This window comes from Spermophilus citellus (assembly GCF_964194105.1).
Source record: "Spermophilus citellus genome assembly, chromosome: 4".
NCBI lineage: Eukaryota > Metazoa > Chordata > Mammalia > Rodentia > Sciuridae > Spermophilus > Spermophilus citellus.
In genome coordinates this window covers 109,724,250-109,750,305 of record NC_138185.1, presented here as the reverse complement: position 1 = coordinate 109,750,305, position 26,056 = coordinate 109,724,250, and the positions used below count along the sequence as shown (strand labels likewise).

General features: G+C 34.3%; 1 protein-coding gene across 4 annotated transcripts in view; it reads right to left on the bottom strand.

Moving 5' to 3' along the window:
* Positions 1-26,056, bottom strand: part of MYO9A (myosin IXA) — a 266,957-nt gene that overhangs the window by 47,473 nt on the left and 193,428 nt on the right. For 3 of the 4 annotated variants that reach the window (XM_081290714.1, XM_081290715.1, XM_081290717.1), the window contains 6 exons: positions 24,069-24,181; positions 19,620-19,762; positions 16,278-16,501; positions 15,650-15,766; positions 13,613-13,801; positions 6,162-6,209 (listed from right to left, as the gene is read on the bottom strand). In XM_081290714.1, the coding sequence (XP_081146840.1) occupies positions 6,162-6,209; positions 13,613-13,801; positions 15,650-15,766; positions 16,278-16,501; positions 19,620-19,762; positions 24,069-24,181 (834 nt within the window). The remainder of the gene's footprint in view (positions 1-6,161; positions 6,210-13,612; positions 13,802-15,649; positions 15,767-16,277; positions 16,502-19,619; positions 19,763-24,068; positions 24,182-26,056) is intronic. The other variant, XM_081290716.1, reaches the window with a different exon arrangement.

Sequence of the window (26,056 nt, the reverse complement as noted above, 5' to 3'; positions counted from 1 at the left end):
TATGAAACTGGACAAGGTAGGAATATTTTAATAATCTTTTCAGACAATGATTCTATATTAAAACTTGACAAATGGTTATTAAGGGCTACTTAGAATATAAAATTAAAAAAAACATACAAATGAACTCTAATGTTCTGTAAAATCTATTGCTCTGGGTTTCATTGAAATTTAAAACTTGCAAGGTATAGTGGTGCATGCCTATAATCCTAGAAGCTTGAGAGGCTGAGGCAGGAGGATCAAAAATTCAAAGCCAGCCTCAGCATAAATGAGGCGCTAAGCAACTCAATGAGTTCAATACCTAATACCTCCTGCCAAAGAAAATTAAAACTTAAGGGAAAAAAATTAAAACTTTAATGAAAAAAAAGTGGATGGGGGGACTCAAGATAGCAGATTAAAGGCAACCAGCACTCATTGGCTTCTTCTTAAGATATAAATCAAAACAAATGGAGAGCAGCTAACCACCGAGGTGTGTAAATGTGGGAAAATACTGAAGTTCAATGGAGAAGACAGAGACTTTGGATAGTGAAGAGAGGGTAAGACAAAGTGCTCAGTACTAAATATGTGGCAGTACAGTAGAGAATGAGGGTAGAGGTGAAAGAAAGGAGGAGATACTCGGAGAACATAGGTAGCACAGGACTCAGCACAGTGCAGAAGGACAGTCTGAGAAAAGACAGTGGACCTGAGGATCCACCTACCATTCTGGCCCATTCCGCCTACCTCCCAGCATATACTTGTGGTGCTGTAGCAGGGAGTCATTCTGAGAGGGTCTTGTCTGAGCTTGCTGCTCTGGATGTCAAAAGTCCCTGCATTTATTTGACCCTGGGAACCCAAAGCAAATACTTATAGACTGAACCCGTGAACATCTGATTTGAGAGCTACTTTGGCTCCAGGTGATAGTCTCTCTAACTAAACTGCTGAGACTCCTGTGTGGCAGGAAACCACTCTAACATCTAAGAGTACCAAAGTTACTTTCCCTTTAGGACCAGCAACTTAGAAAGTCAACTATGGGAGTTGGGGGAATTAGCCACCATGTGATTCCACAATGGCTGCTAGGTATTAGAATACCAGAGTTGTAGAGTGTATGTGGTAACTGTCACTGCAGCCCCGATAGTTATAGTCTCACAGCATTTCCCTGCCCTGACTTTTTTTTTTTAAAAAAGTGCTGGAGACATTGATGCACTGAAGCTACCATATCAGCTCTGTCCTATGAATGCAGAAAGCAAATAATATTGTAATAAATCTCTGCCAGGAAAAGCTCTGGGTTCTGCCCTAGCCCATAATGGCCAGGAGGGCAGCTGATAAGTATTACTATTGGCTCCAATTACAAAACCCTTCTGCTGGTTGCCTGGCAAGCAACACAAGAGGGGGAAAAAAAAGATGAATAAACCAAAGCCAATGCTGTCTCCAAGAGACACATAACATACAAGATCACAGAAAGATCTATTTAGCCCCGGCTATGAACATCCACTCTTATAATTAACCACTTTGGTTACAGAAAATTATTATTTTTTATTAAGACTCTTTTGATTATACCTATTTGGTTTGAGTTTTCTTCTTTTTCTTACCCCGTTTTTGTTTTTTTTTTGGGGGTATTTTTAGTTACACATGACAGTAAAATGTATTTTGACATTCATACATACATGGAATATAATTTCTCATTCTGTGGTTGTACATGATGTGGAGTTAATACTGATGGTGTATTCATATATGAACATAGGATAGTTATATACAATTCATTCCACTGTCTTTCCCATTCCTATTCTCCCTTTTCTCCATTTAAAAATTCTTTAATTGGATCTTTTTCTTCTTCTTCATCTTTTCTCCCTTTTTATTTTTATTTAATGGTAATTTTCAAAAACTTTTAACTTTTTCTTAACTATTTAGTTTATCCCATATTATTTTTGTCCCTTCCTTTTCTATTTACATTGGTATTGTGGTTGTCACTGCTGCTTGTTTCTTTCTGAGTATTGCTGGGGATTGAGCCCAATGCTTCAAGCATGGTATTGGTGATTTGCTGCTAAGTTGTACCCCCAAGCCCAAGTGAGAGAAATTATATATCAATCCAGCCACAATCTAGTCCCACTCAAACCTTAGTTGGCACCTCAATGTAAAGACTGGAGGACATAAAAGGCCCCAGCCAATCACCTAGTCATGAGCAGGCATAGCTGGGGAGTGGCTCTAAAGTCTCAGTCCTGGTCATTCACTCCCAGAGCAGCAACAGAGAGAAATAGGATGATTGTTGTGGATACCACACCTGTGAGGTACCTCAGCACACCTCACTCATATACTCTTTAAGGCTGCATGCTGCTGACAAGAATAAAGTAGTAATCACAGAGAGTGTACTCCATATTCTCTGCTATCTACAACGTATCTTCCATAGGATCCCCATTCTTATGAGATCTACAGAAAGAGTGGGTCATTCAGGGTCTGAAATAGCATTTTTTTTTTGTCAAAAAAATCACAGCCAAAAAAGCCACAGGGGAACGAAACTAAGAAGTCCATTTGGAATTAAATTCAATGTTATACAACAAATAATTTCCCAGGGAATGTCATTTAAAAAGAAAAGCTGCTCCCTAAAAAGAACCTCAGAAAAAATTGGAAGATATTTCTAACCCAAAAGCTGCATAAATCACACCAGAGAAACAAAAGAAATATGAAAAAAATTGAGGCAATATGGCTCCACTCAGTAATTGATTATTCCTAAGATTTTAAAGCGGAATGAAGATTTTAAAGTGGAATTAAGACAGTTATAAGAACAGAACATACAGATCTATGGGGAATCATTAAAGGATGAAACATACACATAATAGAAATAGATAAGGAATCTGAGCTACAGGTTAAAGGTATAAAAAAGCCAGTCAGTGAAATAATAGCAGAATACTATTATTTAAGTATTATTATTGAAGATACCATTCAAATACAGGAAAACTCCAAATAGGCATGACCAAAAAAGAAATCTCCAGGGTTTCTTACAGTTGAACTACCCAAAGTACAGAACAAGAAAAGAATATTTAAAGCTTCACAAAAAAGTACTGAGTCACAAAGACAAACCCATTATAATAACAGATTTCTCAGAAACTCTAAGGGTCAGTAGAGCATGGAATGATGTATTTCAAAAAGAAAATAACTTCAACCTATGTAACTAGATCCTCCAAAGTTATCCTTCAAAATCAAAGAAAGAATAATAACCTTACAAGAAAAGCATAAACTAAAGGAATGCATGACCACCAAACTAGTACAGAGGATACTTGAAAGACTCTTATACCCAGCAAGATAAGTACAGTCATGAGAGCTTAAGAAAGTATAAATCTCATTAGAAGAACAGATAAGTAAGTGAGAATTAGGAATAAATCAAACATGGTTAATTCAGTCAACCATCAAATCTCCACAACAAATAAAGGAGAAGGTAATCAACATATATTATTCAAAATAACCAGAAGAAAAAAAACAAAATGATAGGATCTAGCATATACTTTTCAATAATATCCTTAATTCTCCAACTGAAAGATGCAGATTAAAAAACAAGACCCCAAAATTTGCTGGTTGCAAAAAACTGACATCATCAGCAAAGACATTCAGACTGAAAGTAAAAGGTTGGAAAATGATTTTGTAAGGAAATAGAAACTGAAATCAAGCAGAAATAGTTATACTCATCTCCAACAAGCAGACTTCAAGCCAAAATAAGGCAGAAAAGACAAAGCTAGTCACTATATATTGATAAAGGGAACAATCTATATAGAAAGTATAACAATTGTAAAAATACGTGGACTAGAAGTTGGAGCACTTAATCTTACAACACAAACATTACTAGACATAGCATAAAGGAAAAGATAGACCTCAGTACAAAAGTAGGTGACTTAATACCTAATTCTCACCAATAAACAGATAATCATACACACAAAACAAACAAAATAAGAATTAAATTACACTAGAGATCAAATAAACTCAATAGATATAGAATATTTCAACAGTTGCAGAATACACATTCTTTTTATCAGCTCATAAAACTTTTTCCAAAACTGATCATACTTTCAGGCAATTAAGCAAGTCTAATACATGGAAACAAATAATTTCTTGCATCTTTCCAGATCATATCAAAACAAAACTATAAATCAGAGGGAGAAACTATATAAACACATGGATATTGAACAATACACATTTGAAGAATAATAGGTCATTGAAGAAATCAGGGGAGAAAAAAAATTTTTTTCTGGTTGTGTATATTCACACCATTTGTGTCTTCACACATGTACTTAGGGCAATGATGTCAAACTCATTCCACCATCTTTTTTACCCCCTTGCCCTCTCCCTTCTTCTCCCTCTCTTTGCCCTATCTAGAGTTTGTCTAACCTTCCCCATACTCCCCCTCCCAACTCCACTATGAATCAGCCTCCTTGTATCAGAGGAAACATTTGGCATTTGGTTTTTTAGGGATTGGCTAACTTCACTTAGCATCATATTCTCCAACTCCATCCATTTACCTGCAAATGCCATGATTTTATTCTCTTTTATTGCTGAGTAATATTCCATTGTGAATATATACACCACATTTTCTTTATCCATTCATTTACTAAAAAGTCTATGATCAATTGAAAGCATTTGAGCAATTAGGCAAGAAAAATAAATAAAATTTTCAAATATACTACAAAGCCATATTGGCATGAAAACAAACATAAAGAACAGTGGAACAGAATAGAGAACTCAAAATCATGAATCTATAGCCAAATGATTTTTGACAAAGACATTAAAAACACACAGGAGGAAAGACAGCCTCTTCAACAAACAGTGATGGGACAACAAGACATACCCATGTAGAAGGTTAAAATTAGACTGCTACCTTTCACCCTGTATAAAAATCAGCTCAAAGTGGATAAAGACCTTAATGTAAGACTTGAAACTTTGAAACACTAGAAGACAACCTATGGGAAACATTTCCACATGTTGTAGCATATGTACACAATAGAATATTGTTTAGCCATAAGGAAGAATGAAATGTACATAGAAAAATGGATGAAGATATCATGGAGATAATCATGTTAAGCAAAATAAGACAGACAAAGAAAGACAAGTATCACACCTTTTCTCTTGTGTGGAAACTGAAGAGAGAAAAAGAGATGACCTAAAAATAGAAGAGGACTTGAAGTGCAAAGAAAGAAGAGGGCAACAAAGGGTACTGGGAAAGGTGAATTCAAACACATCACAATATTTGCATGTATGGAAATGTCACAGGGAAAACCTTTAATCTGTACAATTGATATGAGTTATTAATTAAAATTACAGAAAAATAATGATGAGCTATACTCAGAAAAATATTTGCAAGTTATATATCTGATAAAGAACATCCATCCAGAATATATAAAGAAAGGTTATATGCAAATATTAAGCAACCCAATTAAAAAGCAGACAATATATTGACCAAACATTTCAGCAAAGAAGTACAATCCTCCAAGAGATATATGGAAACATGTTTTAACACCATTACTCATGAGAGAAATGTAAATTAAAAGGACAGTTAGATACTACTTCATCACCAAGGACAGACAATAACAAGGGTTGGTGAAGATGTGAAGTGACTGGAACTTTCAGAATTTTGCAGGTGTGATTCTGAAATGGTATAGTCACCTGGGAAACAGTTTGCATTTTCTGAACATTTTAACTGTTGAGTTACCATTATGCTAAGAAGCCACATACAAAAACCATATGAGATTCCATCTACATGAGGTGTTCAATAAAAGCCAAACTAGGGGCTGTGGTTGTGGCTCAGTGGTAGAGCGCTTGCCTAGCATATATGATGTACTGGGTTCGATTCTCAGCACCGCATGTAAATAAATAAAATAAAGGTCCATCAACAACTAATAAAAATATTTTTTTAAAAAAGGCCAAACTAGATCTAGTTAGAAAAGAGATCATAATTTTACCTTTAAAATAAGTAAACATTTTCAGTTTTCTGCCTTTTAGTAAGCCACCATTGAAAACAAATCCAGTCACTGAAAGCATGGCACATTGGTCATTCAAAATTTTTCTAAAGACATATATTATTACTTCTAGATGCCTGGTAAACCTTTCCTTAAATATATAAAAAGAAATACTCTATTATGTGTTTCAAGCTATTATCCTGAAAATTTGTTGTTTTGTAATATGAAAAACAGGTTATAACTTACCAAATCGGTTTCTTTTTTTCTTCTTTTCTTTCTTTCTGTTTTTGGCACCTAGCAGAAAGGGTGGGGATAAATGTTATTTTTGAGATAACAAAGATTAGCATACTTTCTTCTTTTCAAACATTGAGCTGTTTGTGCAATAGGTACAGTTCTTCAAGAGGAAGAAGTATAATGCTAATAAGCAAATTTGAGAACATTTTAAGTTGGTAAAACACAGTGCTAATAAAGCATCAGAATACAAGGATACCTTAGAGATTATTCTCTCTTTTATTTCTATTTTTTGGCATGGGAACTGAACTCAGGGGCACTCTATCACTGAGCTACATTCCCAAGTCCTTGTTTATTTTTTGAGACAGGGTCTCACTAAGTTACTGAGATTGGCTGTAAACTTGGGATTCTCCTGCCTTAGATCCATGCCCATTTGAGACTCTTTTTGAACCTTGCTTCTGTTCATAAGCCACACCAGTATTCATTAAATTATTTTACTCATTAATCAAGTGATTAATTTTTAAAATGTTCCACATTTTGGGTATGAAAAACTCTACTACAAAGGTAAGTTATCATTTGGAACAAGGAAATGCTCTTTTACATATAACATTTCCTGATAACCCTAGTACAGAAAAATATAAATCTGCCCTTTAAAACTTGTAAACAAGCTGGGTGTGGGACTAAGGCAGGAGTATCCTAAATTGAGGCCAGCCTGGGCAACTTAGCAAGACTGTACGTCAACTTCAAAGAAGAAGAAATATGACTAGTCAATAAATATATGAAAAAATGTTCAACATCTCTAGCAATTAGAGAAATGCAAATTAAAACTACACTGAGATTTCATCTCACTTCAGTCAGAATGGCAATTATCAAGAAAACAGGTAACAATAAATGTTGGTAAGGATGTGGGGGAAGAAGATGCACTTATACATTGCTGGTGGGACTGCAAATTGGTGCAACCATAATGGAAAGCAGTATGGATTTCCTCAGAAAACTTGAAATGAAACCACCATTATCCCACTCCTCAATACATATACCTAAAGTACTTAAAATCAGCATATTTTAGTGACTCAGCCACATCAATGTTTATAACAGCTCAATTCATAATAGTTAAGCTATGAAACCAAAATAGGTGACCTTCAACAGATGAATGAATAAAGAAAATGTGGTATACAAACACAGTGAAATATTACTCAGCTTTAAAGAACAATGAAATTATGGCATTTACTGGTAAATGCTTGGAACTAGAGACTATCATGCTAAGTGAAATAAGCTAATCCCAAAAAACCAAAGGCCGGATGGTCTCTCAAACCAAAGGCGGATGCTGACTCACATTGCGGGGGGGTGGGGGGGTGGGTTCCACCAGATTGGACAGAGTTGGGGGGAGGGAGAAGGAATAGGAATGGGAAAGACAACAGAATGAATAAGATGTATTCTATGTTCATATATGAACACATGACCAGTGTAACTCCACATCATATACAACCACAAAAATGAGAAGTCATACTCCATGTATGTATGATATGTCCAAATACCTTGTTCTGTCATGTATAACTAAAAAGAATAAAAAAAATTTTTTAAAGACTGTCAAAATAAAATTAAAAGGCCTAGGGCCTGGGCATGTAGTTCAGTGGTATAACACCTGCCTTATCTAAACTCTGGTTTCAATCTCCCAGGATGGCCAAAAAGAAAAAACAAAGGAAGGGAAGGGAAAGCTTGGCAAGAAATTTCAGCTTCTCCACAGTTCAGAGATGAAGCAGTGAGAGAACAGCTGATCAGAGAGGTGGATGACAAAGGGAGTGCAATAAGAAATAATACTGGAAAGTGAAAGAATTGGAAGTTTTAGTTTCTGGAACAGAAAACAGGAAAGAATTTTTTAACTCTAAACCCTGACCATGGCTTTTCAAGGGGGAAGGGTAAAAAAGGGAGAAACAGGGAAAGGTAAAGTTGACAGGATTATTTTGGTAAAAATGGAAGAAAACAAAGTCATCTAGTTAAGCTGGGGTAGGAGATTCAAAGCCATTTAGTAAGCAAGAAGTAAAGAACATATCTCAAATTGTTGGGGAAAATTGTGCAGCCATATTGCAAAGACCATAACTAAGCCTGTCTCACTAGAAGGAATTAAATCTACACAGTCTTTATCCCATCTACAGAGAGTAGCAAACACTATCACAGCATTATAGCAAATGCCTTCAAAATGAACTGTAGAGGGATCACTGTTATCTGAAGGTTGCTGATACCACCCCCACCCCAACAAGTGGAAAGTGTGGTAGAGTGGAGCAAAAAAGCAAGTCACTCTCAGGGAGTATGGTACATAGGGAGCAGCAAATGCACCAGCTGCTAGCCACAGCTGTGTGAGAGACCCTCTCCTGAGCACTCCCAGACATGAGCCTGCCAATGGCTAGGTATGACAGTAGCTGCCTAAGCCCCAGTAGGAAGAATCACCCTGTGTACCAGTAGTACCATGCAAAACAGGAGTGGCACACAGATATACACCCCACATACACTGGCTACCACTGATTACACCTAGATGAGAGCAGCCTCTGTGCATGTCCTGGTAGCTAACTTTGGCAGAAACACTGTATATACCACTGAAGTGTCCCACAGATGCCTGCCACATAGAAGCAGCCCAGGAATGTGCACCCAGAGATGTTGGGTGCAGAATGTTAAGCAGAATGATGTGGATCTGAGCCTCAGCAGCTGGCAGACACCACCCAAGCCCCAGAAGTGCTGTACTTGCCAGAGGTAGCCTGCATATACATGCTCCACAGATACTGGTCACAGCCCAGCATGCTAAGAGGCAGGCCTACAGATGTGCAAGCCCTAGCTGGGGGCAGCTATCCTTTACCTCCCATGAGCCACTCAGCACCATGACTGTTGGGCCACCATGTTCTGCCACAAGTTGCCATACACCCTGAAATCTACATGGGTGAGCTCACACCTATTTGGTAGTTCTGGGTGCATAAAGCATTTCTTACAGGTGGGCACACAAAAGAACATTCCCAACCAGGGAAAGATCTGATCACTATGCTACAAACAGGGGCCCTCCCTCCAAAAAGTAAATAGGTGAACAAACACACCCAAGAACAGAAGAAGCCTCCCTGATTTGCATCAGAGGTAAGTTAATGAGGTTATCCTCTATGTTCAGAAAAACATAGAGGGGGTATGGGTATGGGTATCAGGAAGGTTCAATAAGAAGTCTCCATAGTTTGGCATGAAATAACTTAAATCTCTCTAGTGTTAGATTTTCATTTCACTGAAAATAAAAAACTATCTTCTGAGGGAAGATAATCAAAATACACAAGAATTGTAGGACAGCTTTAACAGACCAAACTTAAGGATCATTGATATAGGGCTGGGGATGTGGCTCAAGCGGTAGCGTGGTCGCCTGGCATGCGTGCGGCCCGGGTTCGATCCTCAGCACCACATACCAACAAAGATGTTGTGTCCTCCGAGAACTAAAAAAAAATAAATATTAAAAATTCTCTCTCTCTCTCTCCTCTCTCACTCTCTCTTAAAAAAAAAAAAAGGATCATTGGTATAGAGGACTAAATAGAGATACAGGCTAATGGCACTGAAAGCCTATTTAGTGAAATAACAGCAGAAATATTTTCAAACCTTAGAAATGAAATGAGCATCCAGATACTAAACCATGACACATTTTAATTAAATGCCAAATATACAGAATAAGCCTCAAGAGATAAATGTCAAGTAAACCAGTATGAATAACAACATTGCATAGAAGAAACCTTCATATCCAGGAGGTCTTGGAAGGATGTATCAAGTCCTCATGAAAAAAAAAAAAAAAAAACTCCCAACCAAGAGTGCTATATCCAGCAAAGCTATCCTTTAGAATTAAAGGAGATATATAAACCTTCCAAGATAACCATGAACTAAAAGATAAAAGAACTGATGACTACTAAGCCAGCAATGCAGAAGTTAAACAAGACCCAAATCTAAGTTGCTTACAAGAGACACACCTCACAGGCAAAGACATAGGATAAAAGTGAAAGGATGGTAAATAATATTCTATAAAAACAGAAACGGGAAAGCAATAAGGGTAGTTACTCTCTTTCCAACAAAGTAGACTTCAAGACAATCAGAAGAGACAAAAGAAGGTCATTATAAAATGATAAAGGGAACAACTCAATAAAAAGATATAACAATAGATAACGTTTATATACAAATATCAGTGCAACTAATTACATTAAATAAACACTATTTGATATAAAGGCTCAGACAGATCCCAACAGTAATAGTGGGTAATTTCAACATTTCTCTCTCACCAACAGAGCCATTTAGTAATAAAATCAGCAGAGACATTTCAGACCCAAATCTACAGAACATTTCATTTCATAATAGCTGAACACACATCATTCTCAACTTTCTCCACAAAAGACCATACCTTAGGCCACAAATTAGCAAATACAAATATAAATATTTAAATCTTCACATCTTATGAGATCATAATTGAATGAAATTAGAGATTAAAACCAAGAAAAAACATAGAAACTAAACACATGTTGTTGGAGACTGAACAACACCTGTGAATAATGAAGAAGTAAGATCATGAAAAAAAATTCAGGAGAGAAACTTAAAAATTCTTAGAATTGGAGGCTGGGGTGGTGACTTAGCAGTAGAGTACTCTCCTAGCACGTGTAAGGTCCTGGGTTCGATCCTCAGCACCACATAAAAATAAATAAATAAAATAAAGATATATTTTAAAAAATTCTTAGAATCAAACAAGAATAGAGATATAGCATACCAGAATCTCTGGGACACTATGAAAGCAGTTCTAAGAGGAAAGTCTTCAAAGTTCTGCAAAATAACAACAATTTCATAACCTTCATAACCAGTAGAAGGAAAGAAGTGACTACAGTCACTCTTCCAGTCAAACCGAAATTAGTGATATAGAAAATAATAAAATACAATGGATCAACACAATAAAAGTTGGTTCTTTGTAAAGATAAAAAAGATTAGTAAACCATTAGTCAAAGAAAAAGACGACCCAAGTTAATAAAATTCAAGATGAAAAAGGAGGTATCACCACAGACATCACTGAAATCCACAGCATCATTATTTTGAAAATTATATTCCAATAGTTTGGAAGATGTAGAAAAAATGGATGACTGGACATTGAACCAAGAAAATATTAAATATATGTAGGAAAAATATAAAACTATATAGGAAAAATATAGAAAATCTAAGCTGAACAGTAATAAGTAATGAGAGGAAGGAGTAACAAAAATCCTTCCAACAAAGAAAAGCCTAGGACCAGATGGATTTTCAGGTGAATTCTATCAGATCTTTCATAAAAAAAACTAATGCCAGTTTTCTTCAAATCATTCCACACAAAATGAAACTACAGTTGGTGAACATAGATGCAAAAATCCTTAATAAAATATGAACAAACTGTACTCAACAATACATTAAGAAGATTATCTACTAAAATCAAACTTGGCTTTATTCCAGGGATATAAGACGGTTTAACATATGCAAATCAATAAACATAACTCACCACATCAACAGAGTAAAGGACAAAAACCACATGGTCATCTCAATAGATGCAAAAAAAAAAAAGGTCTTTGACAACAAATTCAGCAGCCATTCATGATAAAATACTTAAGAAACTAGGGCTAGAAGAAACCTACCTCAATATCATAAAGGTTATATATGACAAACTCAAAGCCAACATTCTACTGAATGGGGAAAACTGAAAATACTTTCTCTAAAATGAGGAACAAGACAAGTATGTTCATTCTCACCTCTCCTATTCAATACAGTACTTGAAATTTTTGCCAGAGCTAAGATAGAAAGACCTCCAAGGATCAGAGTGAGGCAGAATTAATACTGTTAAAATGGCCATATTACCAAAAGTGATCCACTGATTTTATACAATCTTCGCAGAACTAGAAAAAAAAAGTCCTAAAATTCATATTGAAGAATAAAAGATGCAGAACATCCAAAGCAATTGTGAGCAAAAACAGAAGTACTTGTGGCACCACAATATCTGATTTCAAATTATACTACAGAGGTATAATAACAAAAATCAGAATAGTACTTGCATAAAACAGACACATAGATCAAAGAGAACACAGAGACAAACCCACATAGTTAGTCATGTAATTCCCAGCAAAGGCAACAAGAAAAACAAAAAGATTTTTTAAAAAATAGTGCTGGGAAACCTGAATATTCATATGTAGAACATTTTTAACAATTAGTGAAATGCAAATCAAAACTACACTGAGATTTCATGTCATTCCAGTTAGAATAGTTGCCATCAAGAATACAAATAAGAGGGCTGAGGTTGTAGCTCAGTGGTAGAGTGCTTGCCTAGCATTTGAGAGTCACTGGGTTCAATTCTCAGCATTGCATATTAATAAGTAAAATAAAGGTCCATTGATAATGAAAAAATATTTTTTTAAAAATACAAACAATAAATGCTATCAAGGAAGTGAGAAAAAGAAAAACACATACTGTTGGTGGGATTGCAAATTAGTACAACCACTATGGAAATCAACATAGAGGTTCTTTAAAAGACTAGGAATGGAACAACCACATAAGCCAAGTATACCACTCCTCAGTATTTATTCAAAAGAAAGTCAGCATACTATAATGATACATGTGTACCCTTGCTTATACCAGCACAATTCAGAATAGCCAAATTATGGAACCAATCTAGGTGTCCATCAACAGATGAATGGATAAAGAAAAGTGGTGTACATACAGAATGGGGTTTTATTTAGCCATAAAGAAGAAAAAATTTGTGGGAAATATTAAATGAAATAAGCCAAGCTCAGAAAGCCAAGGGTTATATGTTTTCTCTCATCTGTGGAATCTAGAGAAAAAAAATTTTTAAAGGATTTCATGAAAACAGAAGAGAGACCAGCAGGGTAGAGAAAAGGATCAAGGCAGGGAGGAAGGATAGAAAGGGGAAGTACTAGAAAGCTGTTTTGTGCATTTATAAATATGCCACAATGAATCCTACTCCTACAATTATAATGCACCAATAAAAAATAATCAAAACAACAAATAGAGTTTAGGGATATAGCTCAGTTGGTAGAGTGCTTACCCTGCATGCACAAGGCCCTATTTTCCTAAAAACGAATTCAAGGGGAAATAAAACTGGTGGGTCCTTATATAAAGGCCACTAAATAATACAATGAATCACATCATTAACCATTGTTTTTCAAAAGGAAATTTCATGTGCTGATTCCTACTGAAGAGTATAATCTTGAGGGTACCACACTATACTTTAATTCAATGAAAAAGGCATTCATTGCAGAGGGTTTAGAAAATACAGTCTGACAAACTTAAAAGAATCAAGTTTGAAGGAGCTAAGATAACACTAAATTGATGTGTATCTATAATGTTTTATTCACAAACTAGCTGTCCTAAACAGTTTTTAAAAGGATTCATAACTGAATATATCAAAATACATGTATATCAAAATATATCACATTTACCTTTGTGGCTGTGCTGTCTGAAGTCTTGAAATCATTCATGTATTCATCTAAAAACACTTTGAAAGTGTTGACCCAAACTCTCACTGGAGATTCACTCCAATCACGCTGCTCAAGCCTCATGGTCTTTTCCAGAATCTGTTCAAACAGTGCGTAGAGGTCTTTATACCGTATGCTTTTACCATCATCCATCTAATAAAAAATAGAAGAAATGTAAAGTTTTATGAAGAGATTCTTTAAATACAGAAGATTGATTAAACTTTCAGTGGTAATATTTATAATAAAAATTAGGATCTGATGAAGTTCTTCATGAGCAGGCTGATGAAGTCATGTGGTATCTATAAACTTCTAAGTTTATATAAAAATAAAACTTCCTAAGTTTTAGTCAAAGCCTAACAGTTAAACAATGTAATAAATAAACAAAACCTGAGAACTGCTCCCTTACATCTAGCTTTTTAATTTTATCTCTAAAGATTATTTATGTCTCTTACTTATTTCCCCCAAAATGAACTTTATTTAGAGAGTTCTACTCTCTAAATAAATACTTGTAAAGAATACTTGATTCTTTGCTTAATGACATAACAGGTAACCTTCTTTATCTCTATTTATCTGAAGAATGGCATCCTTAGAAAACCACAATATTACTTGCAAAGTATCTAAATGGAATTCCTTCTAACTTGTTTAAATGAATCTGGAATCTTATAAGAAACAAAAAAAGCTTTTCAATAATGAAAAACTATTGTGAATATTTAAAATTTATTTCCCTCTTCAGACTTAGAGACTAACCTTTTTTTGATACAGTGTTAGAAAATCACTATTATGCATTGCCTAGGAAGATCGTAAGACTGAAACCAGCCTTGGCAACTTAGGGGAAAAAAAGGCTGGGAGTATAACTCGGTGGTACAGTGTCTCTGGGTTCAATCCCCAGTACCAAAACAACAACAAAACAAGCAAACAAAATAAAAACCTTATGCTGATGATAATAAAAAAGTAGAGTTTACACTAAAAAGTTTTTCTGATTTCTCTTTTCACAATGAATTGAAGAATCTACTGAACAAGGCTGGATGTGGTAGGGCATGATTATAATCCCAGCAATTCAGGAGGATGAGGCAGGAAGATCGAAAATTTGAGGCCTGGCATCAGGAACTTACTGAGGCCATAAGCAATTCAGTGAGACCCTGTCTCAAAATAAAACAAAAAAAAAAGCTGGGGATGTGGTTCAGTGCAGTGCATTCCTGGATTCAATCCTAGGTACCAAAAAAAAAAAAAAAAAAAAAAAAAGATTGAACAAAAACAACAAAGAAAAATCAGTTATGAATCATTTATAAAAGATAATTTATAAACACTAATAATAATTCAATAGACCAAAGCATTACTGAGCAATAAAAATAAATTTTATAAAATATGACAAATATCATGTGAAAGTATAAGAACAAATTTGAATGCCAGAAAATGTCATACAAAAATCAATGACCATGGGGCTGGGGTTATATGGCTCAGTGGTAGAGCACTTGCCTAGCATGTATGAGGTACTTGGGTTCAATTCTCAGCACCACATATAAATAGATAAAAAAAATAAATGTCCATTGACAACTAAAAAAATGTACCAAAAAAGATCCATAAATAACTTAAAAAAAAAAAAGAAATCAATGGACATATGCTGTCATAATTCCACTGGGAAAAAGTAGCATAATATATTCCACACATAGGAGAACTGGAAATGATAGCTTGGCAACAGAGCTAAAAGGACTGAGAAGTCAAAAAACTACAGAGCCACTGGGTGAAAAAGAATCATACCCAAAATACCTGAATCAACATCCTAAAGACAATAAAAATGCTCACAATATGGAAAAACTACTCAAGGAAATTTAGGGAAGGTATTAATATGAGGCATTTGGTATACTTTTCTTTACCTATAAACACAAACAAGAAACAGAGAAATCTCTATTTGAATAAAGCCTCTGTACTATCTTCTAAAATCATTATTATTAAATTTTCCATATGTTGAATTGATGAATATCTGCTAACAGTCTAGCTTACCGCCAATGCTGATGAATAAAAGCTGAAGATATTCTGCCTAAATTCTTTTAGGGCTTTTTTAAATACAACATCCACTAGTGTATCCTTCTTGCTGTCCTCATTATCTAGGTCATGCATCTGAAGGCAACAGAAAGAAATGTATAAAATCAACTAATTAAAAAGAGGCAAATGCAAAAGCTGAATTATACTGTCTTTTCAACAATGCCTGTCATGAAAGTGGAAGCTACAGGCTCTTATGATACAATCCAGGTAAAAGTATGACTATATAAGCAAACTCTTATTAATACTAGATAATTTCTAAGGTCCCTGTGAACACTATGATTTTATTGTTCTATTACCATAAGAACAATTCCAAATGGCCAAGGACAAGCCTTACCTTCATATCTGAAATGTAATGTTGCAATTATAGTGAACTGGAAGTCAATAATAAAGCCTAAAACCTTACATCCCATCTATATAGTTGGATTAATGCATATTCTATTAATACATATTCTATATTCTGCTAAATAACAATCTAACTTACTGAAGCATATGTAACCATCTCTGAAGAGCACATTTTATTTTTATACATATATATCCATCCATAATCAAAGCTGCTCAGAGGCTTAACTCAGCAAGCAAAGTGTACCTTTTTCAGAAGAAATTCATCCATGCTCTTTAAATCACTAGTACTTGTTATGATTTGGACAGAGTCATTTTGCCAATGCATAGAATCCAAAGCCACGTTGCTAATCTTCACACTTCGCTTTCGCTTTGTCTTTGGAGAAGGCTCTTTGTTCTCTTTGAATTCTTTCTGGCAACTACCAGGCAGTTCTGGGCTCAAAGGAGGTGTTGGGTTATAATGAGTTAATTCTACAAATCAAGATAGAATACCCAAAAATATATGTTTAGTAAAAAATATTGATCATCCTCACACCCTTCTTTTTAACGTCCTTTAGTAAGTTACTGAAGGAAATACACAATATATCTGAAAAGAAAAGTAACATTAATGTTTGTGGTCAGGAAGGTATACAATAAATCCAGATTGTACAATCGTACAGAAAATGTAAATAAGAATTATCACTACTTTTTTTTTTTTTTTTTTTTTGGTACGGTGATTAACTCAGGGACACTCAACCACTGAGCCACATCACCAGCCCTGATTTGTATTTTCTTTAGAGATAGGGTCTCACTGAGTTTCTTTTAGTGCCCCGCTGTTGCTGAGGCTGGCTTTGAATTCAAAATCCTACTTTTTCAGTCTCCTGAGCTGCTGGGATTACAGGCAAGTAGCACCGTACCTGGCTAAAATTATCACTACATTTTAATGGTATTAAATTAAATTATTATATCTTCCAAAGAGCTAAGGTCTGATATTCGAAACATGGATGAAAGTGCCTTATAGAACATACAGAACATCAACCTAAATCCCAAGACCTCAGTTCCAAAGAAAAGAGGAAAGTATGCAACTAGTATATTAAATACTGACTATTAATCTAGTCTTATCTCTGCTACATCTGTTTAAAAGAATATCCAGCTATATATAAGTCTAACAAGTCAGTGAAATTTTAAAATTATTAAATTATTAATTTTATTTACTATGTTCTATAGCCACAAGTTTCAGTGATAATAGTTGGGGATAGCTGGCAAGCTGTTAGGGAGACAGTTAACTGTCTTACTTTTGTTATTTAGTATTTAGAATTTTGTTATATAACTGTCTGAATTTCTCCCAAAATTGTAGAAATAAACTGGCTTTGTCTGTAACAGTGAATTTTTCTCTGCAATTGTTTACAGCAGAGATATGATTCCATGTAATCTTTACAATCTAGAACTAGACCAGACTTGTCAAGCCCCATCTGAAGCCTGTTGAGAACGTTGGCCTCTCACTTCATACATGCTTGTTTCCCCAACATGTATGCTTCTTACTCTGTCTAATGCTTCTAATTCCATATTTTTTATTTTTATTGGCGCTGAGGATTGAACCCAGCGCCTCATGCATGCGAGGCAAGCACTCTACCACTGAGCTACAACCCCAGCCTCTCATTCCATCTAAAAGCTAACTTTGATAATGAAGCAAAAGAGTGGTCCCCTATATAATAACTGCCACCTAAAGCAGGAATTGAAACAAATTAAATCTCAAGCATGACACCAGAATAAAGAATATAAAGATACAGAATATGGGGCTGGTATTGTGGCTCAGAGTGAGAGCGTTCACCTAGCATGCATAAGGCACTGGGTTCAATCCTCAGCACCAAATAAAAATAAAGATATTGTGTCCACCAATAACTAAAAAAAAATATTAAAAAAGATACAGAATATAAGTACATTTAAATTGATATTGACTGATTTTAATTCCATTTCATAACAAGTATCCAATTATTTCAACTGGTATAGTGTCTTCTAAGAAAATGACTCTATAAAAGTTGTCCATAATATTATTTTAGCATTATAAATCAAGAGCTACGTTAATAAAATTTTACCCAAATGTAAATAAAAAGCTATAATTCTAATTTTTATATAGGTGTCTTCATAAAGCAAACATAATAAAGTCTAATAATATTACTTCAACTAAAATCTTTATGCATCTTTGGGATTAACAACAAAGAATATAATTACGGAAAATGAAAAATTTAGAATGATTATTGTCAATTAGACAAGATATAAAAAACTGAACACCTTGGTAATGCAATGGTGAGAAAATTCAAAGTTTTCCAAACTAAAGTTGGAATATCCACTAATTATCCATATCAGTTTGTTAGCAGATAGAAGCAAAGCCACAAGACACATTTCTACCACTCCTTTTGAGCTGACAGGTGCCTCTGCTCCAGGCCATCCATTCCTAAGTCAAGATTTATGATTCTTCTTCCTTGCCCCTTTATTCTGTCCTAGATATGAAAAGCTTTTGCTTACTTATTACTACTGATTCTATTCTATCCTTCCTTAAAAGATAACAGCTTTCTTCTTAGGATCTCTATTTTAGTTAGTTCTGATATTTCAACCACTCATTACCACGCACCCACCTCTGATGTATATCCCTGAAGATAATTAACATCTTTACATAGTAGCTAAAAATCTCTTTGTCATCACTCAGAAAAAAGGCCTAGGAAGAAGGGGTAATCTAATAGTGGAATTATTAGAATCCTTAGAGAGTGAGTAAAGCTAACTATTGGGAACTTCTAAATATGTTATTATTCATGCTCCAAAACAAAAATAATAGCTATATTATAAGGCACTAGGCATTTGGTAGACATTGACACATAATAGTGATTAAGAATGTGGATTCTGGAGTTGGACTACCTGGATTCAAATCTTAACTCTTCAAATTACTATATGTGTATAAATAAGTAACTTCCTCATTGATATAATTATTATTCTCAGTTTATAGATGAGAATAATAATTATACCAACCCTGGCAACACTGTTGTCAGGATCAATTGAGTTAATACATGTAATATGCTTAGAATAGTGCCCTACAAGTAGTAAGCACTCAAAGAGGGGCTGTTGTTGTTAATACTAATAATACATGATTGGGCCTGGAGTCGTGGCTCGGTGGTAGAGCACTTGCCTGTCACATGTGAGGCACTGGATTCGATCCGTAGCACCACATAAAAATTAATAAATAAAATAAAGGCATTGTGTCTGTCTACAACTAAAAAAAATTTTTTAAAATACATATTTGTTAAATAAATGAATAATGGCTAAATTTTGGCAGTACAGAAGACTAAGGCTCACCTAAGATTCAAAATCATTCCTGAGGTGGTTGTTGCTTCATTGTTTTCTGCCACATATTCTTGGAGCTCTTAATATAGGAATACTGTAATTTTACTTATTAAGGAAGCATTTAACAATCCTGGTCCTACTTCATTAGAATATCTAGCCAACAGGATTGTCATTATAAATTCTAAAGAAATAGCAAACTTTCAGAAAGAGTAAATAGAAAATATAATTTTAAATAAAATTTTAAAAAGAGTCAAATAAAATTGACAATTTTTACCATCTGGAAACTGATGAGATGGAATCACATCTGAACCAGCAAAGATTGCTGAAACCTCTGACCGAATGGCAGGTTTTACTCTAGTAGTTTTCTTCTCTCCTTGTTTCCCTTTGGCCCAGAATCTCATCTTAGCTCTCTGAGGTCTGTTTAAAAGGAGAAAGGGAAAAAAAAAAAAAAAGGTATAGACAGAAATCAGCATGTCCCAGTGATTCTGTATATCATACTAGATTTTATAAATTTTTCATTTACATTATCTCATTTAAATTTAATCATATTCAACCTTCAATTTTAACTTTACCTAAAAGGTAGTTTCCTCATCTTAAATATAAAAATAATAATTCTCAGAAAATTTAAATAATTTTCTAAAACAAAATAGGTACAAAGAAGTGGAACTAGGATTCCAACATAGGCTTTCTGATTCCTAAATTGATATTTTATCATTACTGTCTCCCATCCAGGTTAGATTTAGCATATAGATACTATAATAACAAATAAAATACTTTAAAATAAATCATTATTAACCACCAACCACTCCAAAAAACATTACTTTACATTATTTGTAATTTCTTTCCAGTCTTTATCCATGTCAATTTTAATATCACTGCAATCATAATGTATGTATAATTTTACATCTTTTTATTATTATAAACGTTTTAATGTCACTAACATATTCACAAATTAGCAATAGTATAATTAACAACAGCCACTACTTATATGAATTCTTATTTTGTTTTAGGCACAATGCTAAGTGCTTATATAGGAGTACTTTAATTTAACAACTTTACTTCTAACAAATTACAAGTTGAATATCTGTAATTCAAAATAATATGAATCCCAAATTCTATAAAACACAAAAATTTCTGAGTGCTATGACACCACAAGTAGAAAATTCAACAGACTTAGGTGACAGGTTACAGTCAAAATATAGACTGCAGGTGTATATGGAACTTAATTTCATGTTTAGCCTTGACTCCTATCCTCAAAATCTCTGATTATATATATGCAGATTCCAAAATTTGAAAAATCTGAAATCAAAACACTAAACGTACTAAACATTTTGAAACAGAGATAATCAAACTGTACTATAAATATTATACATGTGAAAAACTGGAGATTTAAACATTAGGAAGTGGACGTGGTGATGCACATCTATAATCCTACCAACTTGGGAGACAAGGCCAGTCTTAGCAACTTAACAAGGCCTCAGCACCTTAGCTAAACCCTGTCTTGAAATAAAAAAGCCAGGTGAGGTGGTGCACACCTGTAAACCAGTGGCTTGGGAGGCCAAGGCAGGAGCATCCTGAGTTCAAAGCAACCTCAGTAACTTAGCAAGGCCCTAAGCAACTCAGGGAAACCCTATCTCTAAATAAATATAAAAAAGGGCTGGGGATGTGGCTCAGTGGCTTAGTGCCTCTAGGTTCAATTCCTGGTACGAAAAAATAAAAATAGGGCTGGGGCTGGGGCTCAGTGGTAGAGCACTGTCATGTGAGGTACTGGGTTCGATTTTCAGCACCACATATGAATAATTAAAATAAAGGTCTATCAACAACTATAAAGATATTTTAAAATAATAAAAATAATAAACATTAGGGAACTCTCATACAGTTACCCAGTTAGTGAGAGACAAAGTTGAGAATCACACCTACTATACTATATTGCCTCTTTTAAGGGATTATATTCTCTTTCATTATATACATCAAGGAAATACCTCTAGATAATAAAAACACTCACACTTACTGACCATGTATTATATATACTAACCTTGTATTAGGAGGTTTATTGTACATTAACTTGTGAATACATGAGTATGTAAATAAAACTTTAAATATCTGAGCATCTATTATTCCTTATATGCTAGATTCCTAATTTTCACAACTACCATGAGAGTATGGTATCTGTACTTTATACTTAAGCAAACTGAGGCTTAAAGAGCTGATGAAAATGGAAGTTAAAATCAGGGTTTTGGATCCCATGTTTTTACAAAAAAAAAAAAAAAGAGAGAGAGAGAGAGAAAGAAATTATTAATCTTTTATATTCATATCTTATAAAGAAAAATGATTCTACAGGGCTTATTAAAAACAATAGCATCCCTCTGCCACTCTCTTCCCACTTTCTGCTCCTCAAGGCAATCCTTTTGAATTTATATAATTGGTTCTTCTGCTATTTAGTATTTATATTGCTATTATACCACGACCACAGGTAACAATTCAGCATGTTCCACTACTCTTACTCTCTTCCACAAATACTCTAATTTTAGGTAGCTCAATATTCAGGATTTACTTTTAGAAATATTCAGTATTCATTTTTACTATGTAACTAATCACAGATAAGACATGTAGTTCCCAATATGACCTATTTTATTCTAGAGGGATTTTTTCCTATTTGTTCATGAAAATTGCTTTGTTTTACATTGTTCACTTTTCTTGTTTTCTTTGTATTGGGAATTGAACCCAGAAGGCTGGGGAAGCAATCTACCACTAAGCTACATTCCCAGCCCTTTTTATGTCTTGCTATGTTGCCCAGTCTGACCTCAAACTTGCAATCCTCCTGCCTCAGTCTCCTAGGAGCTGAACTTACAGTCATGTGCCAAAATTCCCAGCTTACATTTGCTCACTCTTCTACATACAATTTATTTTCAGATGTTTTTCCTTTTGTATATATCTCCTTTCAATATATTCAAACATATTAGGTACTCCATTTCATCTTGAAGAAATGCTTCCCAGCACTTTCTAACTTGCTTCAATCTAGAGTGGTTTCCCTTACTGCTTCCTATGTAACTGTCATTTGAAAATCATCATCATAATGGAAATTACTTTGTCTCTTTCTTTTTATGATGTATGCTTTTGGAGGGTTATGAATCTATTTTCATCCATTATGACTACTAAGCAGCCTCTTCCAATCTGGAAACTTACATCATTTAGTTCTGTGAAATTTAGTTAAATTACTATTAATAATTTGTCCTCTCCATTTTCTCCATTCTATCTTTCCAGAACTCCTAGCATGAAGGTCATTAGATCTCCTAAAAAACCTGTAATTCAAAAAAAAGAAAAAAAAAAACCTGTAATTCCACCTCTTTATCTTTTTTGCTCATCTTTCTGATATGTTCTGCACTTTTCTTACAAGCTGAGTTGCTGTTTTATGCCTTCATATTTTTAATTTCAAAAGTTGTTTTTATTATGAATGTTTCTCTTTCATGCACCATGTTTAGTTTCATGGATGTAATTATATTTATTATGCAGAAGTTCCATTGATAGTTGCATTCATCTGTCTGGAAGTTTTCTATCCTCTGAATAGTGTATTTTCTCTAAGTTTATCTATTTGTTTCTCTTAGTTTTGGTTTATTCATTGTAAGGCATGGTCCTCAAATGTATGATGATTACTGGTGTCTAAATATGACTAAAAGTAGATTTTTAAAATGCTGCTTAGAAACTCTAGTGTGCATTGCATTAATGAGGCTTCCAAATTATATTCTTCCTTGTAAGTTCTGTGGCTGCCCAATTTTACAGGAAGGGGGAGGACTAACGTCCCAAGGATTCTTTGGCCCATTTTCCTAAAGAGTATGAGAAGTGTAGGAACTAAGGAAATGAAAAAAGCTAGGGGATTTTAAATCCCCTTGTGTCAAATATGTGCCCTGGCCCTCAACGGAATCTTGTAAACTCTAAGCGATCTTCTGTTTTATCCTTTCTAGAGATAAATTTCTTGTTTTATGTTAAGACTGGGGAATAAACTAGATACTTCCTTCTCAGCTTTACCCAAATGGTTTAGGATTCAGCTTTCTCCTATCAAGACACTCTGCTTCTAGTTTTGTGTATGTATTTTGTTTTGTCCTTCTTGTAGGGGGAGGGAGTAGAAATTAAATATATAACAGGTATACTTTCCAGGCATATGTTCTTTTTACTATGTTATATCTTATTCCCCAATTTCTGACTTCCATTATGTTCTGCTCTGGATTTGGATACCTTGGAAAAGTCCCCTACAGTTAGTGATGAACTAGTCTACCATAGGGTCATGAACCAAAAAGAAGTTTTCAGTGAGGGTCCAAATGTTTATATAACATAACATGACACAAAGGTATTTGAAAATAAAAAATTCATATGCTCTCTTAAAGAGATTAGAATTATTTCCTATAAACCTTTTTCTGAAACACTTAGCTAAGGACAGAACCAAGTCCAAAGCCTGAACATATTTTCAATCTCATCTAATCTAATCTAATCTAATCTCTTTTATAACAAAAGACCACGAGTCACATAATGATTTACAGCCTTCCCCCAAATCATAATGTATATAGGAAGATAAAGCTCAACATATGTTCCTAAACTACTATGTGTCTGTAAATATTGGTGTTTATTTTTGAAATGTCAGTAAAATAATTAATTCAAAAGCTCAGTATTTAACTATTCAGACATTAAATAAAATTATATTACTATTAATCCTGTGAATAGTTTATACCTTATATCCGAATCTGAAGACTTCTGTCTCACTGTCAACTTCGTAATCTCTCCTTGAGACATTGCCTTATGAAGTTTTACTTGTTCATCAACTGAAGAAAATCTCTGTGATGTCTGCAATAATTACATATGCAAATACTTTAAAACCGAGTAAATACATGATAGCACTATAATGAAAACTAAGGTTATAGAATTATTTGAGAATTACAGTTGTTTTTAAATTATGCAAAAATGTAATTCATATTATGCAGAGATTTTTTGAAATAACATAACCTACTGAAAACTCTATTAAACAATGTAAAGTAATCAGAATTATGGAGAATTTGTGTCAATGAAATTGTTGAATAGGACCTACCTAGGACCTACCAGTTAACAAAGAATCTCATATAGAAAAGTAAATAGTCATAACCATTCAAAGATACTTAAATCCAATCACTCGATAAATCTAGAACACTTTGTATTGCCTTTCAAACCTCTTTTTATTTATAACAAAAGGTGGTAATTATTTTTACGGCTTAACTATTATAGATTCTCATTATATTCAGTCAAGGTTTAAAGGAGCTAGAACACATAGAAGGTAAGAAAAAACAAAGAACCCAAGAATAAAGGATCATTATCATTACTAATGTTCTAAACTATAAACAATTTACAAAGCTATCAAACTGGGACCTGAATTTCAATTGGCAATTCTTGTTCCATTTGTTTACAATGTGCTCCTCTAAAGACAATCCCATTTCAGGAGAGAATTCTTCTTACATATTTGTTTCCTAGTATTTTGTTTCTCCATAGTCACAATATCATTTCTTTAGCCTTTTTTAATCAACAGAAACAGAGTATCCTGAAATATTAAAATTTAATGAGCAGGTATCTGTTTCTGGACAAGATGGAGTAACAGAGGCCTGCTTTACCCTTTTGCCTGAAACTTAAATAGACAAAATGAGAATACAAAACAGCAGTTTTTAAGACAATATATGGGAAACGTCCATTGTGAATCCTACACCTGCCCGTTTACTTAAAATAATTTATAGGCTGTGATATAGAGAGGGAGAACCCAGACGAAACTTGATAGACTCCATGAATTGAACATATGAAGCTGACCAGTGCAAGGCCATTAAGAAAACTAGAAACAAAAAGACAGAATACTAGAGAGGGATACACCACGAAAGAACTCTGGAGACTACAAAAGGACACCTCTGAGTATATAGTTGAATACTAATCAACACTGTTGTGTGTATAAACAACCCAAGAGGGAAAGGACCACCTGAAAGGATTATAGGTAACAGTATCCATCACTCACAAAAGGTAATACTGCCTATCACCAAGAGCCAGAGTACAGACCCACACTTGTAACCCCAGCGGCTTGGGAGGCTGAGGCAGGAGGATCACAAGTTCAAAGCCAGCCTCAGCAACACAGCAAGGCTCTAAGCAACTTATCAAGATCCTGTCTTGAAATAAAAATAAAAAGGGCTGGGGATGTGGCTCAGTAGTTAAGTGCCCCTTAGTTGATCCCTAATACCCTCTACTCCCCAAAAAAGAATTCATTCACCAAGAATAAAACATAGTCTTAAAAAAAAACCCAAATATGATCTGAACTCTTGACTCTACATAGATATTTTGTCCCTTGTATTCACTATAAACTGGTATATCATTTAAACCGACAATGAAGGTTCACATTTAGCAAAATCCAGAAATGTAGGAAATTTGACATTAAACAAATATTTCCTCAACAGATAAATTGTTCAAGGAACAAAAAAAGAGGCAAGGGAAATTCACAGATTAAGTGTGCCTTAAACATGAGTTTTAAATGACTTCTAGGACACTAACAAATGACTTCTAGGAAACTAGCAATAATGGAAGCCGCCTAAATACAGAAATAGTGGCATAATCTCCAAAAACAATTAAAAAGTAAGAAAAATAAAACTGCACTATGCCTAGCAAAACAATTGGAAAAAAAGACTGCACACTTCAAATTACCTGTCAGCAGAAAGA